This window comes from Plecotus auritus (assembly GCF_963455305.1).
Source record: "Plecotus auritus genome assembly, chromosome: 4".
Taxonomy (NCBI): Eukaryota; Metazoa; Chordata; class Mammalia; order Chiroptera; family Vespertilionidae; genus Plecotus; species Plecotus auritus.
Window position 1 is genome coordinate 149,817,844 of NC_137775.1, and position 25,729 is coordinate 149,843,572.

The window sequence follows — 25,729 nt, forward strand, 5'->3', positions numbered from 1 at the left end:
CAAGCACATATACATAGAGCCTCGTTTGGTTGAATAGGCATTAGAGAACTAAAAAAGGGTCAAGGAGACACTGAGGTAACAGTAATAATAGGAATCAGCGCCCATCTCTAGGCCTGGGGAACAAAGTAAAGAAGTGGGTTTATGAGACCTCAGAAGTGTAGAGGAGGGAGGTAGGCCCCACATGTCTGAGGAGTGGTACTGCCTGGCATTGCTTATCCTTTTAAGGGGACACCTGAGGCTGGTTTGAGCAGCGCTATAAAACCTGAGATTGGAACAGACTGCTGCTGTAAAGGGCCTATGCTGAAGTGATGGTACTGCTGGCAGGAACAAGTCCCTTCTCACTTCCCCAGCCTTCAGGTCTCTGTCTAGTGCCCCCAACTGGCAGAACTAATTGGAGAAATGTTAGCTGGGTCACACAGCTCCCTCATTCTAAAGCTGAGAATAAAGGTGTAAATTTGGGGTTAAGAGACAATAGTTTAATAAATGAAATCAGAGGGTTAAAATAAAGTGGTATATTAATACAATGGAATACTATACCACAAGTAAAAACATTACTTCATTCAGCACCTCGCTCAGTCTCCTAATGTTGAGCAAAAGTAGCCAGATGCAAAAGAGTACCTAGTGTATGATTCCATTCCCATAGAACTCGAAGCCATGAAGCACTAATCAGCTGAGTTAGAACAGGAGTTACTTTGTGGGAGTAGTGAGTGAGGATGGAACAGGTGGGGCTTTTGAGATACTGATAGGATATAATATTTTATTTATCTATTTACTTATTTATTTATCTTTAAAAAACATTTTTATTGATTTCAGAGAGGAAAGGAGAGGGAGAGAGAGATAGAAACATCAGTGATGAGAGAGAATCATTGATTGGCTGCCTCCTGCATAACCCCTACTGGGGATCAAGTCTGCAACCCAGGCATATGCCCTGACCGTGACCTCCTGGTTCATAGGTCAATGCTCAACCACTGAGCTATGCCGGCTGGGCAAGGTTTAATATTTTATTTTATTTTATTTTTATTTTTTAAGATTTGAGGGGGAACTGACTCAATTCTCAAGATAAAGTCCTTTATTTTTATTTATTTTTTTAAAATATATATTTTATTGATTTTTTACAAAGAGGAAGGGAGAAAGATAGAGGGTTAGAAACATCGATGAGAGAGAAACATCAATCAGCTGCCTCCTGCACACCTCCTACTGGGGATGTGCCCGCAACCAAGGTACATGCCCTTGACCGGAATCGAACCTGAGACCCTTCAGTCTGCAGGCTGACGCTCCATCCACTGAGCCAAACCGGTTAGGGCAAGGTTTAATATTTTAAAACACAGCTGTCTTTCCTTTATTATTGCATCCTGATGATTTATGCATGTTTCTATATAAATATTATGTAATAATAAAAAAGTTAAAAAATAAATACAATTAAACTCTTTAATAAAGATTATAAGGCTGATTTTAAATGGTAAACTATATTTTAAGGCCTATACCTACCTGAAAGTTACAAATATATATTTTTGAAGAGCTGATCTGATTTATGCTAGAATAGAATACATGTGGAACTGTGAGCAAAATTGTGTTCAGTGGCATTTAGTACATTTATAAGTGTCACCACCATGACCTCTATCCAGCTCCAAAACATTTTCCTAACTACAAAATAAAACTCTATGCCCACTAAGCAGTTGCTCCTCATTTCTTCCCCCCAACATTGGCCACCAGCAATTTGCTTTCTTTTTTTTTTTTTTTTTTTAAAATATATTTTATTGGTATTTTACAGAGAGGAAGGGAGAGAGATAGAGAGCTAGAAACATCGATGAGAGAGAAACATCGATCAGCTGTCTCCTGCACACCCCCTACTGGGGACGTGCCCACAACCAAGGTACATGCCCTTGACCGGAATCGAACCTGGGACCTTTCAGTCCACAGGCCGACGCTCTATCCACTGAGCCAAACTGGTTTTGGCAGCAATTTGCTTTCTATGGATTTGCTTTTCTGGATGTTTCATATAAGTAGACTCCTACAATATGTGGCCTGGCTTTTTTCACTTGGCATAATGTTTATTTTTAATTATTGATTTTTTAGAGAGAGAGAGAGAGAAGCGCCTTCGCGAAGACCCCCACCTCGCTTTTGCTGCGTCGGGATGAGTTACCGGAAGGGTGGGTGGCCCGTGGTGAGAGAGAGAGAGAGAGAGAGAGAGAGAGAGAGAGAGAGAGAGAGAGAGAGATCCATTATTCCACCTATCTATGTGTTCACTGATTGACTCTTGTATGTGCCCTGACTGTGATGAATCAAACCTGCAACTTTGCACATCAAGATGACACCCCAATCAACGGATCTACCTGGCCAGGGTCATCACTTGGCATAATATTTTTGAGGTTCATCTACATTGTAGCTTGTATCAGTACATCATTCCTTTTTATGGCTGAAAAATATTTCATTTTATGTCTCTGTCATTCGTGCACTCATGGATATTTGGGTTAGCTTCTAACCTTTTGACTACTGTAATTCATGCTACTTCAGAAATTTGTGTACAAGGATTTGTCTGAGTACCTGTTTTCATTTCTTTTGGATATATACCTGGGAGTGGAATTGCTGGTAATTCTATGGTTAGCTTCCTGAGGAACCTGAAACTATTTTTCCACAGTGATTTTCCAAAGTGATTGCACCATTTTACATTCCCGCAATATATGAGGATCCCAATATCTCTACATCCTTGCCATCACTTATTTTCCATTAAAAACATTATAGTCATCCTAGAAGATGTGAAGTGGTATTTCATGTGGTTGTACTTTGCATTTCTCTAATGATGTCGAGCATATTGTTATGCCCTTGTTGGCCATTTATATATTTTCTTTGGAGAAATGTCTATTTCTTGAGTCTCTTGTCCATTTTTTTTTTTTTTTTTTACCACAGGCTACTTTTTAAATACAAAGGGAAAAAGGTACCTTCACCATGAAATGATTAAATGTAACATCACTGATAATGAACAAACTGACATGATTTCCGTCCTGACATCCTGACGCAATGTAGCAAGAAAGACACAGTATCATCTACATGTGTAGTGTACCTGATACAATTATTTAACTTGAATCTAATGGGGAACAAACTGAGGAACATTCTGTAAAACAGTAGAATTGGATTTTTCAAGATAGTTGATGTTATAATAGAAAAAACAAAACTAGTAATTATTTTAGACTAAAGGAGTTTTAAAATACATGACAACTAAATGCAATGCATGATCCTTGATTGTATCCTGACTTGGAAAAAAAAGTCAGCTAAAAGGAACATTTTGAAAATTTGAATATGGCCTCAGTATATTATAGATAACAGTATTGTATTAATATTAAATTTTCTTGGAGTGATAATGGAATACTGATTATGTAGGAGAATCTTTGTTCTTAGTAGATACTTATTGAAATACAATATTTAGGGATAAAAGGTAATATGTCTGCAAAAAACTAAAATGATTTAGTAAAAACAAAACAACCCCTCACCCCTACATTTACACAGGGAAAGCAAATGTGATGAAATGTTTTTTTTTTTTTAATATATTTTATTGATATTTTTACAGAGAGGAAGGGAGAGGGATAGAAAGCTAGAAACATCGATGAGAGAGAAACATCGATCAGCTGCCTCCTGCATACCCCCCACTGGGGATGTGCCCGCAGCCAAGGTACATGCCCTTGACCGGAATCGAACCCGGGACCCTTCAGTCCGCAGGCCGACGCTCTATCCACTGAGCCAAACCGGTTTCGGCAAATGTGATGAAATGTTAACATTTTGTGAATAGGGGGTTAATATGGGTAGTCATCATATTTTTCTTGTAAATTTTCTGTATTTTTGAAAATAAAATGTTGAGAGAGTAAAAATCTCTTCAAGTCTAATTAGTGCTTTCTGACATGTTGGATTTAGCACCTTTAGAATAAAGACTAGCTACTTTGATCAGTTAAGAATACAGTTGTGCCTTAACCGGTTTGGCTCAGTGGATAGAGCCTCGGCCTGTGGACTCAAGGGTCCCAGGTTCGGTTCCAGTCAAGGGCATGTACCTTGGTTGCGGGCACATCCCCAGTAGGAGGTGTGCAGGAGGCGGCTGATTGATGTTTCTTTCTCATCGATGTTTCTAACTCTCTCTCCCTCTCCCTTCCTCTCTGTAAAAAATCAATAAAATATATTTAAAAAAAAGAAAGAATACAGTTGTGTAACCAAAGTGAGAGTAAATGGTCAGGATGACTATCTTTCAAAAATATTATAGTTATTTAAAGAAACAAGGGAACATTGCAGTTAACATTTTGTCCTACTATCAACTTGATTCACATCTTTATTAGGAAGAATGATATGTGAAAAGAGTTTGGGGTCAGGTAGGCCTAAATTTGAATCATAGCCGGGTAAACTGTTTAACCTCTTTAGGACTCAGTTTCTTCTCTTTTTTTAAAAAAAAAAAATATATTTTTTATTGATTTCAGAGAGGAAGGGAGAGGGAGAGAGAGATAGAAACATGATGAGAGAGAATCACTGGTCACCAGGAATCGAACCATGGTCTCCTGGTTCATAGGTTCACGCTCAACCATTGAGCCAAGACAGCCAGGCAGGACTCAGTTTCTTCATTGTAAGATGGAGAAAATAACTACTTGTTGGTATTGATAGTTGTTCACATGTACTCAATTTATTTAATTCGGGTGCAAAAAGCTTCATTCTACTTTCCATGCTATTTGCAACTTTTCCTTTCTTTAAATTCAAGCAATCTTGTGGGATATAGGTAATGGTGAGATTCTAAGATGACTTCTCCAAGGTCACACAGCTAGTGAAGGACCTAGGTCTCCTGGCTCTTGGACCGGTGACCTTTCCACACCCGCCAGAGAGGAAGAAGCGGCGCTCATGGGGATGCAAGGATGTAGAGGAGCAAAGGGGGAGAAGAGGCCGCGCGAGGAGCAGTGGTGTGAGACCCGCGGAGGTGCGGGCCAAGGCAAGGCGCATGGAGAGGCGGGCGGCGCCCCCGGCCGGGGTGAGACAGTGGCTGGAGGGTGGGTCGCGCGGGCCGGGTCCCCGGGAGAGGCTGGAAGCTGCGGGGGCGCAGGAGGCGGAGGCCCGGCCGCGGAGGCCGAGGCCAGAGCGGCGGGGGTCGGGGTCGGGGTCGGGGCCGGGAGGGAGGGGGGCCGTCGCTTCTGCACAGGTGGGGCGGGCAGGTGGGTGCGAGGCGTGCGGGAGTCGACCGCTGCCGGGGTCTGGACCCCACCGGGCTGGTGGGGGCGGGGCCGGCCGGGGGCGGGTCTTGCTGGGACCCCGCGGGAGCGGCGGCGGCGCAGGCGCGGTTCCCGCCTCCTCCCGGCCGGCGGAGCGAGTGGAGGCTGCAGCCCGGCTTTGCTCCGGCGTCGCCACCGTCGCCGCCGTCGCGAAGACCCCCGCCCCGCTTCCGCTGCGTCGGGATGAGCTCCCGGAAAGGTGGGTGGCCCGCGGCGAGCCCTTCTCCCGGCCACGCGGCCCCGCAGGCCGGCCGGCCCGACCGTTAATGTGTGTCTCCTCTTTTCCCAGTGCTGGCCATTCAGGCCCGAAAGCGGAGGCCGAAAAGAGAGAAACATCCGAAAAAGTGAGTCCACCCTGGATCCCCGCCCTTGCCCGGTCCGGGGCAGCTCGGGACACCGCCGGGGAAGTTGCCCGAATTCCCGGGCCGGCGGGCGGGCTGATCCCCAGGGACCCGGCGCTCGCCGCCTGCGCGCCGGGCGGGCGGCCGGCCGGGGGGAAGGGCGGCTTTCGGGGGAGGGGCGCGCGCGAGCCCGCGGCCGGCCGGCGAGCTTCCCCCGGCCCCCGGCGCTCCCGGGGCCCCGTCGCCGTGGCGGTCGGGGCGGCGGTGAGGAGGCGCGGGGCGTGCGCGCCGCCCCTGCGCGCAGGGCTGGCCCTTGGGTCGCGGGCCCTTTCTGGGAGGGGCGCCGGCTCCGGGTTCCCGCACGCCTGGTGCGGGGTGAGGCTGCCTCGCCGCTCTCACCTGGACACGGGGGTCCGAGAGGAAGAGGGGCCGAGTGTGCGGGAGACGAGAGTGAGTGTGTGTGCGGGAGACGAGAGTGAGTGTGTGTGCGTGTGTCCGTGTCGCCGCCCCTTGCTCCCCGGTTCCTGCCTCTCGGCTTTTCTGCGGAAAACCGGAGCCGGTGGGCTAGAGGTTCGCCTCGGGCGTGTACCTGGCGCCAGTTCAGCGCCGAGACCCGTGCGTTCGGGCTCTCGGGTTCGTATTGGAAACTTTGTGTTCGGGCCGAGCGTGCCTGCCGCGCGGGACCGGTGGGCGTGTGCGCTGGCGGTCCCGGCGCGGCTCCCGGCCTCCTTGTGCACAACCGGAGCTGAAGAGTAGGGTAGTGATATTTAAAACGTGCCAGCGGCCGGCCACCTCCAGCCTGGCCGCGGACCGAGCGGAGCGGCGGCGCCGAGGAGCCTTTCCTGGAGAGCTGCTCTGAGACCGCAGAGCGCCACCACCTTTCTCTTTTTTATTTTTTCTTAATTTAAAAAAATCTGCCAGCGTTCTACACACCTCCTCCTAGATTTGGGATTTTGCTTGTTCCCTTGGTACTATGGGGAATGATAGCCCACGATCACCTTTAAATAAAATCACAAAGGATCTGTCGGTTATTTCCTTTCGGGGGCTACCCCCCAACATTTTTAATTTCTAGGCTTTCTTCTGTCCTGTTCACCTTGGTCTCTGCCTAGGGAATTTCATACTCACTGGTGGCATCTATGAAAACTGCCTAAGACATAGTATATCATGACAAGATTTTTACTCATTCAAAATGGAATACAATTTGTAATTAAGTTCAGGATTTCACAAAATGTGTTATCGACATAATGCTTTCCTTAAAAAACTGTGGGGAAAAAGGGAATGGAATATTTGGTAGTTTTAGATGTTTTTTTAAAAAATTAATGCTAGCTTTCAAGTCAATCAGAACCTCAAATTTGGTATTTCCTTTGGTGAACAATGTGAAAGTTTAAACAATAAGGAGAACGATAATGTTTAGGATCCTGAGTATTGGGTTTTAATCACAGCTTTTATTTCCCCAAAGTCCATTATGTTCAGAAATGTGAAAAGGAATTGAAAAAAGCATGCCCTGGGGTTGGGGGGTGGCTCTGGATGTGTGTTTCAGTAGATACATATATTTATGTATTTATGTATATGTATATGTATATGTGCAAATATAAGTATTATATGAGTGTTTTTTATATATGCATACATGTGAAAAAGCAGTTTGTTAAGTAAGAAAGTGTATGTTTCATATTTTCATACTAAAGAGTATGACTTTCCTAATGGCCAGAAGCCTTTGTTGGTGTACTTCAGTTTGGATTTATGTGGTATGTTTATAAAGAATTAGCATACATCCACAATATTCAACTTTTATTCCCATAGATTAATCAGTCAGTTTCTTCCACTGTCTATTGTAATTATGTGTTAAGATTTGAGGGCAGCCCTAACCGGTTTGGCTCAGTGGATAGAGCGTCGGCCTGTGGACTGAAGGGTCCCAGGTTCGATTCCGGTCAAGGGCATGTACCTTGGTTACGGGCACATCCCCAGTAGGGAGTGTGCAGGAGGCAGCTGATCGATGTCTCTCTCTCATCGATGTTTCTTTTTTTTTTTTTTTAATGTTTTTTTTTTTTTTTTTTAAAATATATTTTATTGATTTTTTTTTTTTTTAAAAGGATCTTACCACTTATCTACACCAGAAATCTTTTTTTTTTTTTTAATATATTTTATTGATATTTCACAGAGAGGAAGGGAGAGAGATAGAGAGCTAGAAACATCGATGAGAGAGAAACATCGATCAGCTGCCTCCTGCACACCTCCCACTGGGGATGTGCCCGCAACCAAGGTACATGCCCTTGACCGGAATCGAACCCGGGACCTTTCAGTCCGCAGGCCGACGCTCTATCCACTGAGCCAAACCGGTTTCGGCTATTTTATTGATTTTTTTACAGAGAGGAAGGGAGAGGGATAGAGAGTTAGAAACATCGATTAAAAATATATATATATAAATAAACCTCAGCCAATGCCTAAAAGAACTGGTTGATCTGCAGGTAATTAGCAAGAGTAAAGCAATGTCATTTTTAACTTAATACATAAAGCAATGTCATTTTTAACTTAATTCTTTGGTTCAAGACATTATTTTAAAGGAATGCTTCATAAAACTTATTTATGCATGTATTCAACAGTATTTGCATGCCTTTCCTAGGAGGTGGTGATAGAGCTTTGAGTAAGACAAACAAAGCTCCACTTCTATGGAGGTTTGGGGAGAACCCCAAAGATGCCAAATAAAAATGCCAATTTCAGATAGTGCTAAGGCCTAGGGAGAAAATGAAGATGGGGTGCCTTAAGTAATAGTGATGACATTTGAATATTACAGTCACTGTGTTGATGACTTTATATATATTTATTCCTTGTGATAACCCTATGAGGTAGACATTGTTATCACCATTTTACAGACAAGGAAATGGGGACACAGCATGAGTAAGTAACATGCCCAGCTGCTAGGTTCAATCAAGGCAGCCTGGGACTAGAGTCCACACACTGCTGTTTGAGGAGGTGACATTTGAACCAAAGCTAGACTTAGGAGGAGGAGATGGGAGTGTGGCAGAGGCCTAGGGAGGACTGGGCTAGGAATGTTGGAGGGACCCAAAGGTCAGATGGCTGGGGTGCTATTGAAGAAGATGGTAAGGAGGGGCCTGGCCTTTTAAAATTTTTTAAAAAAGATTTTTAATTGATTTTTAGAGAGAGAGGAAGGGAGAGGGAGAGAAACATTGATTGGCTGCCTCCAGCACTCCCCCCCCGCCCCCCCGCCCAGGTTCGAGCCTGCAACATGGGCATGTGCCCTGACTTGGAATTAAACTGACCATCTTTCAGTGGCCAGGGCTTGAGAATATGTTTTTATTGATTTTAGAGGGAGAAGGATAAGGATTGGGGGTGGGGGGTGGGGGAGAAGAGAGAGAGAGAGAGAGAGAGAGAGAGAGAGAGAGAGAGAGAGAGATGAGAGACATGTGAAAGAAATATGTGAGAGAGAAACATTGATTGGTTGCCTCCTGTTGCTCCCTGGCTGAGGATCGAACCCACAACCCAGGTAATGTGCTCTGACTGGGAATTACACTCGAAACTTTTTGGTGTATAGGACAACACTCCAACCAACTGAGCCACTTGGTCAGGGTGGGTCTGGCCTTGTAGGCCACTGGGAGAATGGATTGTGTAGGGGGAGGCAGGAAAAAAGTAGAAAAGAGGAGCTGGCCGATTAGTATTTGGGAAACCATGGTAACTTGGATCAGGGTGCATTGAGTGGCCCTGGAGGGAAGAGGTGGTGGAAGGGGCTTTAGGTGCCACTGGGACAGTGAATCACAGATGCAACAATTTAGGAATGCTGTGGTACAAGCTGATATGTTTATTAGGTAAGCATCAACTGTTCCTATAGTATCAACTCAAGATCACAAGCCAGTGACTTTGAAATACCTCCCTCGGAAGGTAATCACTTATTTTTGACTTGTTGTTTTGTTAACACATTTGTTTATTCAACAAACATTTGTGCCATCAGCAATGCATTTCAGTAAAACAAACACATATGAAGCAGATAAGCTATTGTACATACCTAGTGCTAGGCAGTGTGTTGGATGCTAGCAAGATTAAGATAAGCAAAACTGTACTAACTGGCAAGTAGGAGAGATTGCCTGGTCGACAAACCTGTAGGACAGTGTGATGAGTACTGTAAGACTTAGGTACGGTCATGCTTTGATTGGAAAGGGAAGGCTTTAGGAAGAGACCTTGTTTGATTTTAGCATTAGTCTTATTTTAATAAAATAGCTTTATTTATTTTTTTCTCTTCTATTGAAATACAAAATGGTTTAAAAATCATGTTGAACTGGCACATATCCTTCAGGAAGTATATATACAAGGGCTGGAGACTACTTGAGATTTCTAATTTGAATTGCCTGGAAAGAGGTCAAAATATCTGAACAGATACATATATACCAGAGGCCCGGTGCATGAATTCATGCACAGGTGGGGTCTCTCGGCCTGGTCGGCGATTGGGGCCGATTGGGGCCGGCCGTCCAGGGGGAGAGATGGTGGGAGGTTGGCTGGTCACTGGAGGTTGGCTGTGGGAGTGCACTGACCACGGGGGGGGGGGGGGGGGGGGGGGGGGGGGAGGTCCTGTGTTTGAGTGTCTGCCCCCTGGTGGTCAGTGCGTGTCATAGCTACCATCCAGTCGTCCGGGTGGTCCAGCTGTGTCCATTCAGGGTTGTGGTCTCCACTGATTGGCCAGCACCAGGGATCTTTATTCCATGCAGCTGAGGCTGGTTTTGTTGCTTATCTGGGCCTGGAGCTGAAATACAACTGAGGCCTAAATGTTATCTCTAGGGAGGAAAGGTCAGGGGGGCCAAACCTCATGACCAGTGATATGCTGGGGGAGGAAAAGTCACCCTGGGGGCAAGGTCCCCACCCTGCAGTTGATTGACCATTGCTAGGCACCTGGGGCTTTCTATCCTTGTGACCTTCTGTACCTGGCTCATCCTCCATCCTCTGCTCTTCTGCCTGAGGATATTTTTATTGATTTTTAGAGAGAGAGGAAGGAAAAGAGAGAGAAAAAAAGAAAGACATCGATGTGTGGGCGAAACATTGAATATGGATCAGCTGCCTCCTGTACACCCCCCACTGGGGATTGAGCCTATAATCTGGGCATATGCCCTGGGCTGGAATCAATTTGCAACCTTTTGGTGCACAGTACAACGCCTAACCAATTGAGCCACACCGGCCAGGCCAGACAAAAAATATTTTTTTTAAAAAAAAATATATTTTATTGATTTTTTTACAGAGAGGAAGGGAGAGGGATAGAGAGTCAGAAACATCGATGAGTGAGAAACATCGATCAGCTGCCTCCTGCACACCCCCTACTGGGGATGTGCCCGCAACCAAGGTACATGCCCTTGACTGGAATCAAACCTGGGACCCTTGAGTCCGCAGGCCGACGCTCTATCCACTGAGCCAAACCAGTCAGGGCAAAGAATATTTAAAAAAAAAAAATATTTTATTGATTTTTCACAGAGAGGAAGGGAGAGGGACAGAGAGTTAGAAACATCGATGAGAGAGAAACATCGATCAGCTGCCTCCTGCACACTCCCCACTGGGGATGTGCCCGCAACCAAGGTACATGTACTTGACTGGAATCGAACCCTGGACCCTTGAGTACATAGGCGGATGCTCTATCCACTGAGCCAAACCGGTTAGGGCAGACAAAGAATATTTTTGAACATAATGTATGAGTTGTGTGATGAAGAGAGAACCACTTGGACTTCTCTAAGAAACATTTTATGGTGTTGAGAAGCAGAAAGCAACAAAGTCTTTTATATGGACACCATTCCTCCTTTAGGTCCTCTGGAGATTGCAGAGCTGTCTTGAGGCCACTGGAAAGTCACCCACAGCTTTCCACTGTTATTGTACCTCAATAGGCCTGGGTGATATTGACCTTAGGTTTATCCTTAAGGTGGCAGCAGTTTTTATTATTGAAAATGTAGAATATGGTGTCATAAGACATATCTGATTTTTCATCGTTAGGCTGAGCCCCACAGATTTTATCCCAGATGCCATGAGACACGAACACCAAGAATGTGCTATCTGAGCACTTGTGCTCTGAGCTGGTAGCACTAACTCCAGTCTTGATGTGGCTTCATCTGTAAATCCTTGGTTATAAGACCTCTGTTTAGTCTTCATTTGGTTATTCAGGTTGATTGTTCTATAATTTAGTTGTAATTCCAGATTGATCCTGGGAGTAGGTGTGTGTAAGCTCCATCTACTCCTTTGCTATCTTGGATCTCCCTCTTTTTTTAAAAAAATATATTTTATTGATTTTTTACAGAGAGGAAGGAAGAGGGATAGAGAGTTAGAAACATCGATGAGAGAGAAACATCGATCAGCTGCCTCTTGCACACCTCCTACTGGGGATGTGCCTGCAACCAAGTTACGTGCCCCTGACCGGAATCGAACCTGGGACCCTTCAGTTCGCAGGCCGACGCTCTATCCACTGAGCCAAACCGGTTTTGGCGGCTCTCCCTCTTTTTAAATTTAATTTTATTTATTGATTTGAGAGAGAGAAAAACAATTGATTTGTTGTTCCACTTATTTATGCATTCATTGGTTGATTCTTGTATATGCCCTGACCAGGGATCCAACTTGAAACCTTGGCGTATCAGGACAATGCTCTAACCAACTGAGTAACCTGGTCAGGGCTCCTTCTTTTTTAATTACCATGTATGACAGTTTCAGTTGCTCCACATCTTTCACACTTGAGACCCTCTAGTGTGTAGGCCCATGCTCTAACTACTGAGCTATGCGGGCCAGGGCCCATTTTCATCTGTTTATTGGTCATTTGAATTTCCTATTTGTGAAGTGCCCATTTAAAAAACATACTGGGTTGTAAGTCTTTTCTTATAGTTATGATAGTTTTATTGACATATAATTTACAGACCATATAATTCATCTACGTAAATTGTACAGTTCAGTAGTTTTTAATAGATTCACAGAGTTTTGTTAAACTAGATCTTGGAAAGCCAGTAAGGATTTGCCAAATAAATAGAGAGGGCAGGGTGAGGGCCTTCCAGGCAGAAGCAGCACTGCAGTAGAGGTGTAAAATGTCATGCTTTTTATTCCTGGAAGGTCAGGTAGGCAGGTAAGGTTGGGGTGCCTGGTGGTAAGCAGTGAATGGGACAGTGAGGAAGTTTTCAGGGCCTGGGAACTGTTAAGAGGCAGATTGAGGTCTTTAGAAAAGGTTACTAGCTACTGTGTGGAGAGCTTAGAGGCCAGATCATTAGGAGGCTTCATGAGACGATGGTTACTAAGGGAGTAGAAATCAGGATTTAGTTTCCAATTTCATGTGGGAGTAGAGTGGAAAGGGTGTATGATGGATCCCAGATTTCTGAATTAGCTAAACTTGTGGAGTGTGTTGCCATCATTCCTGAAGATAGGGAATGCAGAGCAGGTTTGGGAAAAGCTAATCGTCTTTGGTCAGGCCATTGGAGGTGTTTTGTGGCTGCCAGATATCAGTCAGTGTTTGTAGCTGAAGCATCTGCCCTGACCTGTAATCGAACCAGCAACCTTTTGGTGCCTGGGACGATGTCCAACCAACTGAGTTACACTGGCTAGGGCATGTTATACACTTTATTTTTATTTTTTTAATATTATTTTTTATGTTAGCTATTGTAAATTGTGCTGCTATGAACATTATACACTTTAAATTTATATAATTTTATTTGTCACATACCCCAATAAAATGGAAAAAAGTTATCAAAATCTTGAAATTGCAGTATCTGAGTTATTGGGGATTCACTACTACTCTGCTTTGTCTGTTTATAAAAATAAAGTTTTAAAACATGTTAATAATGCTTTTTGAATCAGTTAATAGTTTTCCAGAGCACATGATATATGTTTTTTAAAAGCTATTTTCCCCCAGTTTTATTGAGAAAAAATTGACATCACTGTATAAGTTTAAGATATACAACATGATGGTTTGATTTACATATACTGTGAAATGATTACCACAGTAGGTTTAATTAAAATTTGTCATGCTGTATAGATACAGTAAAAGAAACAAGAAAGAAAATTTCTCCTTGTGATGAGAACTCTTAGGATCTATCTACTACTCTCTTAACAACTTTCCTATGAATCACATAGCAATATACATCATGTACATTGCATTTCTAGCTTGTTCCTTTTGACCACGTCCTCCAATTTCCCCTCCCCCATCTCTGGTAACCACAAATCTGATTTCTTTAAGAATTTAATTTTTAAAAAATTTCTTTATTGATTACAGTGTTACATATGTGTCCTTATTCCCCCATTACTCCTCCATCTCCCCCCTCATGCCCTTACCCCCCTGTTGTCTGTGTCCATTGGTTAGGCTTATATACATACATAGAAGTCCTTTGGTTGATCTCTCCCCCTTACCTCCACCCTCCCCTACCTTCCCTCTGATGTTTGATGGTCTGATCTATGTTTTTCTGTCTCTGGATCTATTTTTGTTCATCAGTTTATGTTGTTCATTATATTCCATAAATGAGTGAGATCATGTGATATTTATCTTTCTCAGAATTTAATTTTTAAGAACAATTTTCAATTTATGGAAAAGCTGTGAAGATAGTACAGAGAGAATACGTAATATTTATTTTAGTCTAAACTGAGATGCTTTATTTTTGAATCTATATTTGATATTTTGTCCAAGCTATAACTAATAGTTTGCAAAAACAGTGGGACATTACCCCCACTTGTTATATGGAATTAGATTTATTATCACAATTTAATGATTTACTTACTTTTTAAGAAAATATTTTTATTGAATTTAGAGAGAAGGGAGAGGGATAGAAACTTCAATGATGAGAGAGAATCATTGATTGGCTGCCTCTTGCACGCCCCCTACTGGGGATTGAGCTCACAACTACGGCATGTGCCCTTGATTGGAATTGAACCTGGGACCCTTTGGTCCGCAGGACGACGCTCTATCCACTGAGCCAAATCAGCTAGGGCTTTACTTACTTTTTAAAGCAATTTAAAAAATATATTTTTATTGATTTCAGAGAGGAAGGGAGTGGGAGAGAGAGATAGAAAAATCAATGATGAGAGAGAATCATCGATCGGCTGCTTCCTGCACACCCCAACCTGGGGATTGAGCCTGCAACCCAGGCATCTGCCCTGACCGGGAATCAAACCGTGACCTCCTGGTTCATAGGTTGACACTCAACCACTGAGCCACGCCAGCCGGGATAGAGCAATTTTTAAAAATGGCTCTGTGTACAGCCTTAATGAGGTCATACCTTGAGGAATAATCCCATAAATGTGTTGGATTAATTTGCCTCCTTTGAAATTGATTTAGTTGGCTTGAAGTCTAATTAGTATTGACTTCAGACAGTTCCTGCAAACAGTTCTCAGTCAATGAAGAACATTTCATCCCTTCTTCCTCTTTTCTCAGTCTGACCAGGTCTTCTCTGGGCCATGCTCCTCTAGGAATGTTCTTTCTCTTTCACAGTACATAGGTCACATTTCTGACCATCTGCCCTCAGGACTAGCTTTATGTGATTGTTCATTTCCTCTTGTCTTTTTTTTTTTTTTTTTTAAAATATATTTTATTGATTTTTTTACAGAGAGGAAGGAAGAGGGATAGATAGTCAGAAACATCGATGAGAGAGAAACATCGATCAGCTGCCTCCTGCACACCTCCTACTGGGGATGTGCCCGCAACCAAGTTACATGCCCTTGACCGGAATCGAACCTGGGACCTTTCAGTCCGTAGGCCGACGCTCTATCCACTGAGCCAAACCGGTTTTGGCATCCTCTTGTCTTAAATAATTTTTTTGCCTTATGCTAAAAATAAGATAATTGAGAGATCAGACTATCATAATAAAAGCTTTGTAAGGATTAGAATATAAGGAAATTACTCTGTTTTTGAGGGATAAATTTGGAAAAGACTATGGCTTATATTTAGGCATATATGATCTTTTATATTTTTTCTTAGCCTTACTAGATAAATCCTGCAAAATGTATATGTAATGTTTTGCCTCCAATATTTGAATTCAGTTCCACATTGAATATCTTTGCAGTCAAACTGCTTTGCTAATAAGTTTAAAATTAATAATTGGTTTATTAACTCCAGAGTACATTTATTTCAGTTATCTCTTGTATAAATTATTAATGTAAATAGTTTCACGCATTATAATTCTCAGGTCAGGGTCTTAGAATGTGGGGCTTAAAAGGATAGGGATAGAAGGGAACATTAGGATGAGGTTGTAAAATGCTTTAAACTTAGATAAGTAGTAACACAAGACTGTTATTCACCTTACCTGAGCATAGAGTGTAGATGCCTGCATCCCCAGGACTACTGAAATTTAGTACATGTGACCCTGGACAGATTGAGTGAACTCTGCAGTTTTACTAGGCAGGGTATGAGAGGGAGTAAAAAGAGACTTTAGCTCGGGTACCATTATAACCTCAGGGAGCAAAAGTTTAATTGAGATGTAAAAGATGGACAGTCCACTTAGAAGAGATTCCTGGCTCTCTGTTACTGTCATTGCTTTTGGCATGTAGGGAACAAAGTTGCAACTGCTGTTCCTGCTGCCAGCTAGCTACTGCAGCCACTTATCTAGAGATTTTTAAAAAAAATACATTTTATTGATTTTTACAGAGAGGAAGGGAGAGGGATAGAGAGTTAGAAACATCAATGAGAGAGAAACATTGATCAGCTGCCTCCTGCACACCCCCTACTGGGGATGTGCCCGCAACCAAAGGCACATGCCCTTGACCAGAATCGGACCTGGGACCCTTGAGTCCGCAGGCTGACGCTCTATCCACTGAGCCAAACTGGTCAGGGCTATCTAGAGATTTTATCCTATTGATTATTTTTATTTCTAGAATATCCCATTGAAAGTTTTTTTTTTGGGTAGGCATGGTATATTTTATCATAAAATAGGGTATAACTGAATATTAATTGCAGCATTAATGTAAGATTGACTACATCTTTTACAGAGGACATGTACAGCACAAGGGTGTGGATCTGAAAATGCAATAAAATGGCAGGGACTTGAGCAAGCACCTAGAAAGTGTTTTTCACCCTTACTTTGTAGTAGCAGAGTGCTTTTAAAATAAAATTTTACATAATCTCTGTTATATGTAAAGTGGAAAAGCGGCTACGTTCTGGGAGAATTGGCAAGTGAGGGCTTGGCCCTTCCCCTCACCCATCCTAAGTTCTCCCAAGGCAGCTTCTTGGGATACAACTTAAAATTCTTTAGGCCTTCATTTATCCACCAGTGGAGAAATTTCAGTCAAAGAGAAATGAAGGCCTGCCCTGGCTGGTGTGTCTCAGTTGGTTGAGTGTTGTCCTGTGCACCAAAAGTTGCTGGTTCGATTCCTAGTCAGGGCACATGCCCAGGTTGTGGGTTTCGTCCCCAGTTGGGGTGTTTCGGGAGGTAATCAGTAGATGCTTCTCTCTCACATTGATACTTATCTCTCTATTTCCCTTCCTCTTTCTAAAATCAATAAAAACATTTAAAAAACAGAGAGAAATGAGGGTCTGAAAAAGTAAAGCTACTTGATTAAAGTCACTTATCTGTTTAGTGCCTGAGCTAATTTAAAGTGCTGGCTTAGAGTCCTGGATTCTGATTCAGTCTTTGAAACTACCATTTAATCTGTAGAAAGATAAGCCATTCTGGGCCTGATGCAGAAGATAAAATTTATAGCCCCCAAAGAGATTATTGCAAGAACCTTATTTATTTATTTATTTATTTATTTATTTATTTATTTATTTATTTTTAGTACATTTTTATTTCAGAGAGGAAGGGAGAAGGAGAGAAAGAGAGAAACATCAGTGATGAGAGAGAATCATCGTTCAGCTGCCTCCTGAACAGTCCCCACTGGGCATCGAGCCTGCAACCCGGGCATGTACCCCCGACGGGAATCGAACCTGGGACCCTTCAGTCAGCAGACTGATACTCTAGCCACTGAACCAACCCAGCCAGGGCAAGACTCTTACTTTATTTTTTAAAGAACCTTATTTTTTTAATTCTTCCCTTTACTGTCAAAAGAAAAAAGTGAAACCTTAGCCATTTTGGCTCAGTGGATAGAGCGTTGGCCTGTGGACTGAAGGGTCCTAGGTTCAATTCTGGTCAAGGACAGATGCCCAGGTTGTGGGCTCCATCCCCAGTAAGGGGCATGCAGGAGCTTATTGATCAGTGATTCTCTCTCATCATTGATGTTTCTATCTCTCCCTTTATCTTCCTCTCTGAAATCAATAAAAATATATTAAGAAAAAAATGAAAATATATTATTCTGTTTCTCTGAATGGAGACTACTCTTAGCATGTCACATGGTCTGGACTATTTTATCATGTGCATATATGGTAAGAGTGGGATAGAAGTTGCTTTATGTAGAAAATTTTGGCATACAGTAAGACAGTTTACCAAAAAGATGTAACTGTTTTGCCGAAACCGGTTTGGCTCAGTGGAGGGAGCGTCGGCCTGCGGACTGAAGGGTCCCGGGTTCGATTCCGGTCAAGGGCATGTGCCTTGGTTGTGGGCACATCTCCAGTGGGAGGTGTGCAGGAGGCAGCTGATCGATGTTTCTCTCTCATCGATGTTTCTGGCTCTCTATCCCTCTCTCTCCCTTCCTCTCTGTAAAATATCAATAAAATATATTTAAAAAAAAAAAAAGATGTAACTGTTTTGTCTTAGCTTTATAAAAACTTACACATATATATTTTTAGTTGCTATAAGGCTAAGGCTTTCAATATCCTTTACATAGTTACCAGGACTCTATAGGTATAACAGTAATAGCAGAACTGTTCTCCTCTTTCCCTTAGCTCCACTGACGCCTGCTACTTGCAGTGTCTTTGCGATCAAGTTAAGGGACATTCGAGGATTAAGTTTACCTTTTAGAGTATCTTAGGCTTTGTAACTTTACACTCTTAAAGTTTGAATCCTGTTACTTTGTGTGGGCAAAGACTATTTTATTTTCTGAACTTACCAGAGAAGATGTAATAGTTTCCCATCTTTCTGAAGTCTGATTATCTTTGAATATTCTTTGGTAAGGCTGATTGATATTGCTCTTAGAGGCTGCTGACCAGGGTTCAAGTTTTTTATTTTTGTGTGTGTATGTTAATCCTCACCCGAGGATACTTTTCCATTGATTTTTAGGGAGTGTAGAAGAGAGAGGGAAAGACAGAGAGAAACAGCGATGTGAGAGAAACACGTCTATTGGTTGCCTCTTGCATGAGGACCTGACCAGGGCCCAGGCCGGGGATGGAGTCTGCAATGAAGGTACAGATTCTTGACGAGAATTGAACTCAAGACCCTTTGGTCCGCTCTGTCCACTGAGCCAAACTGGCTAGGGCAGGGTTCAAGTTTTGAAGGCATCACTTTTATCAGTGGTGTTGGATAAGTTATTTAATTTTTCTAAGTGTCGATTTCTTCATCTTAAAATAGAACTAATAGTATTTACCTCTCAGAAAGTGAGAATTAAATGAGGTAATACTTATCCTCTGGTGTGGCACATAACAAACACTCTTTAAGTGGCAGCTATTAGTTATTCTATGGTGTTTCAGTTGTATTTTAGGAATTTTTATAATAGGAAAACAGGAAAGCAATGGATTTATGATAAAAACTTCTCAAACATCTAAACGTGCCTTTGTTTACTTTGGCCAGCATAAATCTTTTTTTTCCCTCAATAACTTCTGTAAGTTATTTATAGGAGATATGTTGTCTAAGCTTAGATCCTAAAGTGAATTAGAAATTACCTTCAGATCTAGAAATCATGCTGGTGATATTCATTGGTGATAGCAGATGATCTCTATTAGGTCTGTAATTTGGAACTAGAATTAAGGGACAGGGAGGAGACTAGGATGCAATAAAAGGGATGGGTGAGCACAGTAGTAGTTTTTTACATTTACTTTTTATTTTTCAAACATGTTTAGGCAGAGTCTAAGAGGGATATAAACATTTGGTGTATCCCTTATTGTCAAAATAAATGTATTTAGGGCATGATTGAAAAATCACTTTTTGTAAAGGCAATTCTGGCTTCCTCTTAGCTTATATTAGGAACTCAAAAGAGATATTTTCTCCTGAAAAGATTCCTTAATAGATTGAGTTGGGAACTTTGACTAATAAAAGAATAAGGTGGCTCGCAGGCCTGAACCAGAGTGATAGGGTAGGAAATGCTTTGCAGCACTACTGGTCTCAGAGACCTCCCTTTCCCATACTTGGCCTCTCATGTTTTCTACAAGACCAAAAAAATCCCTCTTAAAGTAGGGATCCATGACTCTATACCTGAAGTTTTAAATATTTTGTAAATAAGTCTCCTTCCTTCTTTTTGATACAGATGCAGTCTTACGTCTTACTATGAAAAAACAAGTGTGGGTTCAACATGCCTTGATTTTTAAGCTGTATATATATGACACTGAGCTATATAAAACTAGAGGCCCTGCAGGGCTCGGGCCAAAACCGATCTCTGGGTCTGGGGTGCGGGTGAAGCAGATTCTGGGCTGACAATGCCCCAGCAGCAACCTAACACACAGCCGATTCTGCAAGGTATCTGGCTCCCTCCTCTACTGGTCGGAGTGTCTGCCCCTGGTAGTCATTGCATGTCATAGCTACCAGGCGAACGGTCAGATGGTCACTTAGGCTTTTATATATCTATATGTATAAAAGCCTAATATGCTAATTGTCTCCTCAGGAGTTGGACTGGGAGACCAGTTGCTCGCTATGACATGCACTGACCACCAGGGGGCAGCGCAGAATGAAGGAAGGCCCTAGCCGGAAGCTGGCAGCTGGGGAAAGGAATGCCCCATTGGCCCTGATGCTGTCCAGGCCTAGGTGAATTTCTTGCACCGGGTCTCCAGTATAAATATATATAGATAGGCTTTTTTTTCCTTTAAAATTAAATTCCATCAAATTTCACGTGCTTCATCTAATACAAATAAGAGCTAATATAGTAGCTAATATTCTACTAGATGCTTAATATGCATTTATCATCTTTAATTCTCAAAACAACCCTTGAATTGGGCTTTTTATATTTTCAGTTGTTTGAAATCTTATTAGAAAGAGGCCTCTGTTTTTATGTGGGGATTATCTCCTATCTATTTTTGGTTCACATCATTGGGGTCCTTCCCTGTTTCCTCTCACCTCCAGGGGTGGAGCCTAGCCTATTTCAGATAGTACTTTTTGCGTGTGAGCTACAGAGATTTCACCAGAGCTAATCCTAGGGCTTTTGCTTGAGGTTCTGGAAGAGGCTTTTGCTTCTCCTATTGTCTTGACTGTGAAGATGTGAAATGGAGTTATCAAAGCCATTTTGTCGCTACACAGATCCTGAAAATGAACAGAGAACCGAGCCTAGCCAAGAAATAGAGAAAACAGTCTTGATGATGATGTTCATACCTTGACCGTGCTGAAACAAGGGCTATTTGCTCGACTTTTTAAGTTATTTGTGTAAACCAGATTGAGTTGAATTTTCTATTACTTGAAACTGAAAGAGCAGCATTAATCATAATGACCAGGTGGAAACAACCCAAATGCCCATCAACTCATTACGAGATAAACTAAACGTAGTATATCTACATATTGGAATATTATTCAGCAACAAAAGGGATGAAGTCCTGTTACATAGTACAGCATAGGTGTACCTTGAAAACATTGTGCTAGCCCTGACCGGTTTGGCTCAGTGGCTAGAGTGTTGGCCTGGGGACTGAGGGGTCCCGGGTTCGATTCCGGTCAAGGGCATGTACTTTGGTTGCAGGCACATCCCCAGTTGGAGGTGTGTAGGAGGCAGCTGATCGATGTCTCTCTCTCATCGATGTTTCTAACTTTCTATCCCTCTCCCTTCCTCTCTGTGAAAAATTAATAAAATATATTAAAAAAAAAAAAGAAAACATTGTGCTAAATGAAAGAAGCCAGTTATAAACAACCACATATTATATTATTCCATTGATATGAAATGTCTAGAATAGGCAAATCCATAGGCATGGAAAGTAGAGTAGTGGCACCTAGGGCTGGGGAGAGGGTAAATGGGAGGTAATAGTTGATTAATATGAGTTTCATTTTGGGATGATGCAAATATTCTAAAATTGTGGTGGTGTTTGCACAACTCTGTGAATATACTAAAAGTTAATGAGTTGTATACTTTTAAAAAATATTTTTATTGATTTCAGAGGAGAAGGGAGAGGGAGAGATAGAAACATCAATGATAAGAGAGAATTATTGATCAGCTGTGTCCTGCATGCTCCACATTGGGGATTGAGCCCACAACCTGGGCATGTGCTCTGACCAGGAATCGAACTATGATCTCCTGGTTCATAGGTCCATGCTCAATCACTGAGCCACTCTGGCTGGGCGAGTTGTATACTTTAAATAGATGAATTATATCTGACTAAAGCTGTTATTAAAAAATAAAAAACTGAAAGAATTCTAACAGATAACACTTCTTATTTTACAGATGAGAAACAGGCACTGAAATTTTGTATTATTTTTTATTATTATATTAGTGTTTTTATTGATTTGAGAGAGAGAGAGAGGAGAAAGGGGAAAGAGAGAGATGGACAGAGAGAGAGAAAGAGAAACATCGATTTGTTGTTCCATTTATTTATGCATTCATTGGTTGATTCTTGTATGTGCCCTGACCGAGGATCGAACTGGCAACTAAACAGTAGCCCATTGTTGAGAGCTGGTAGGTGCAGAGCTGGGATTCAGAACCAGCTGTCTATCAAGTCCAAGCTTTAGAGCTGTGCTTTAACTGCCTATTTCAAAGATGAATACGACTCATCTTTATGGAACTTTGGAGTTGGGAGTTCCTTAGCAATTGCTTAATCTAACCCCTTAATTTTAGTGATGAGAACATTGAACCTCAGATAATGCAATGACTTACTCAAGATTGCCAAGTTAATTAGTTGCAGCTAGGGATTTATGATGTACTCAGAGAGGCAAGTAAACAACTAACAGTGATAGAAAGTTGAAGGGATTGAAAGCAAATAGAAGAACAGGCAGTGTGCTGTGTAAAATAAGGGAAGGATCGGTTATTCTGATGACTAACCAGTGGAATTTTTGTAGAGATCATAACATTCTGAGGGAATAACTGGTGAACAGGTGTGAGTGTTAGGGAGAGAGTGAGATGTCCCTAATGTCTCAGTATACATGTGGATTGTAGCAGGATGCAGAAGGTGATCTGAGTGGAAAAATCATGAGATACCATCAAGGTAATGTTAGGGAATTCTGATTATCTCTGTAAGCATTGGGTACCATTGAAGGTGTGCTTTTTAAAAATCCTCACCTGAGGTATGTTTTTTTTTTTTTTAAATCTTTTTCAGATTATTACAATTGTTTCTCCTTTTTCCCCCCATAGCTCCCCTTCACCCGGTTCCCACCCCACCTTCTGCCCTTACCTCCCCCCCACTGTCCTCATCCATAGGTGTATGATTTTTGTCCAGTCTCTTCCTGAACCCCCCATACCCCTTTCCCCCTGAGAATTATCAGTCCACTCCCTTTCTATGCCCCTGATTCTATTATATTCACCAGATTATTCTGTTCCTCAGGTTTTTAATTCACTTGATTTTTAGGTTCACTTGTTGATAGATATGTATTTTTGTTCATAATTTTTATCTTTACTTTTTTCTTCTTCCTCTTCTTTAAGAATACCTTTCAGCATTTCATATAATACTGGTTTGGTGGTGATGAACTCCTTTAGCTTTTTCTTATCTGTGAAGCTCTTTATCTGCCCTTTAATTCTGAATGATAGCTTTGCTGGGTAGAGTAATCTTGGTTGTAGGTTCTTGCTATTCATCACATTGAAAATTTCTTGCCACTCCCTTCTGGCCTGCATAGTTTCTGTTGAGAAATCAGCTGACAATCATATGGGTGCTCCCTTGTAGGTAATTAACTGTTTTTCTCTTGCTGCTTTTAATATTCTCTCTTTGTCTTTTGCTCTTGGCATTTTAATTATGATGTGTCTTGGTGTGGTCCTCTTTGGGTTCCTTTTGTTTGGGGTTCTGCGCTTCCTGGACTTGTAAGTCTATTTCTTTCACCAGATGGGGAAGTTTTCTGTCATTAACAAGGGTACGCTTGAAGTTGTCCCAGAGGCTTCTTACACTATCTTCAACTTTTTGGATTTTTTTTTTTTCTTTTTGCTTTTTCGGTTGAGTGTTTTTTGCTTCTTTGTTTTTCAAATCTTTGACTTGATTCTTGCGTTCCTCTAGTCTGCTGTTGGGTCTCTGTATAATATTTTTTATTTCAGTCAGTGTATGTTTAATTTCTAGTTGGTCCTTTTTCATATCCTCGAGGGTCTTGCTAAATTTATCGGCCTTTTCTAGGAAATTCTTGAAAAACCTTATAACCGTGGTTTTGAACTCTATATCCAGTCGTTTGTTTTCCTCCATTTCTTTCATTTGTGACCTGTTTCTTTGTCTCCGCATTTTTGTTGCTTCCCTGAGTTGGTAGAGTAGCTTTGTGTGCTAGGTGTCCTATAGGGCCCAGTGGCTCAGCCTCCCCAGTTACCTGAGGTGGACACTCTTGAGAGCTTGTTTGGAGGTTCTAGCAGGGGAGCGCAGCTACTCGTATACCCTTGACCGAAGACCGGTCCTCTCCTCTGGGGGGAAGGTCGTCCGCTTTGACCGAGCGTGCAGCTTCGGAAGGGATGCACATGGATCGGTGATGGAGGAGGGGGACACCCGTCTAGCCAGCCAGATCAGCCGAATCAACCCTGGCGATCAATGGGGTGACAGATGTTGCAGCCAGATTGCCCTCACATCCTGAGGTGAACACTCTTTGTGCACCCTTTTGTGGACTGTGTGCTCAGCCTTGTTGTAGTTAAGTCTTGAATGTTGTTGGTATCACTGGGAGGAATTGACCTCCAGGCCAATTGGCTGTGAGGATCAGCTGTGTCTACGGCAGGAGAACTTCTGTGCTGGAGACACTCTTATGAGACAAGACTTGCAAAATTGCAAAAGCCTCTGTGCTCAGCTTGGATGGGGCGGAGTCTCAGGGTGGAGCAGATAGCCTTGGCTTTCTGTCAGCCCTGCCCTATGAGGCCCCTGGGTCTCAGTGTCCCTTGGTTATCGCTGCAAGCACCTCTGGGAGAGAGCCGCCCTCAAGTTTCGCCCGCTGCCAGACAGTCCAGTTTCTCCCCCAATGAATCCAGATTCCCAGATTCTCACCCGGAACTGGAGTTCAGCGCAGTTGGGGGCTTCCGTCTTCCTCCTGCTAGAGAAAGCCAGCGGCACACTCAGCCGTCAGTCCTCTCTGTGTGCACTTGCGCTCGCCGCCAGACCTCTGCCTTTTGCGGCTCCCCTGAGTTTCCGTGCGCTCCTCTCTTTTCCCGACAGTCCAGACTCGCCCCGTATGAGTCTGGGTCCCCAGGGTCTCACCCGAAACTGGGGTTCAGTGCAGTCGGAAATGGAGTTCAGTGCAATCGGGAGCTTCTGCCTTCCTCCTGCTAGAGAAAGCCAGCGGCACACTCGGCAGTCAGTCCTCTCTGTGCACACTCGCGCGCGCGCCCCCAGACCTCTGCCTTTTGTGGCTCCCCTGAGTTTCCGTGCACTCCTCTCTTTTCCCGACAGTCCAGACTCCCCCCGTATGAATCTGGGACCCCAGGGTCTCGCCCAGAACTGGGATTCAGTGCAGTTGGAACTGGGGTTCAGTGCAGTGGGAGCTTCCGTCTCCCGCTGGAGAAAGCTAGCCAGGCACTCAGCCGCCCGTCCTCTCCACGCGCGTGTCTCTGTACCTCAGCCTTTTGCAGCTCCTCTGAGTCTCCGTGTGCCCCTCTCTTTCCTTCTAGTTGTAGAATTTCCACTCAGCCAGCTTTCCTGTGGTTCTGGATGATGTTCTGTCTTTTAGCTGTAGTTTTGAAATTGTTGTGCGAGGCAGCAGTTTAGGTGTTTACCTATGCCGCCATGTTGGTTTCTCCTTCGCTTTATGTTTTTTATTATTTATCTACCACAAGTAAAGATCAGGAATTGTTATCTTTCTTTTAAATTTTTTTTACTGTTTCACTGTGAGTGACGTAGGTGCTTATGTAGGTGGGTTCCGACTTATGGCGAAAATTGCGTTATATTGTGCCAAAGGAACGGATCTCTGACGTAACCAGAGGACCTACTGTATTCTTCAACTTGTTTACTCTAAATAAGCATAAACTCAGCTTACAACTCTTACTAATCACCCAAGTACTTTTTCTTGAGATAGCCATTATATTTTGGTGTGCAGCTGCTGATCTTTATGC

At 42.9% G+C, this 25,729-nt stretch overlaps 1 protein-coding gene across 6 annotated transcripts in view; it reads left to right on the forward strand.

The window, feature by feature from the left end:
* The first annotated feature begins 4,854 nt into the window (after nucleotides 1–4,854).
* The window catches only part of SRPK2 (SRSF protein kinase 2), a 243,735-nt gene continuing 222,860 nt past the window's right edge, over nucleotides 4,855–25,729 (forward strand). Inside the window, exons 1-2 of one of the 6 annotated variants that reach the window (XM_080665912.1) lie at nucleotides 4,855–4,996; nucleotides 5,524–5,578. In XM_080665912.1, the coding sequence (XP_080522038.1) occupies nucleotides 4,870–4,996; nucleotides 5,524–5,578 (182 nt within the window). In that variant the 5' untranslated portion in view covers nucleotides 4,855–4,869. Of the gene's footprint in view, nucleotides 4,997–5,296; nucleotides 5,434–5,523; nucleotides 5,579–25,729 lie in introns of those variants that run through there. The other 5 variants (XM_080665917.1, XM_080665918.1, XM_080665913.1 and 2 more) reach the window with 5 other exon arrangements.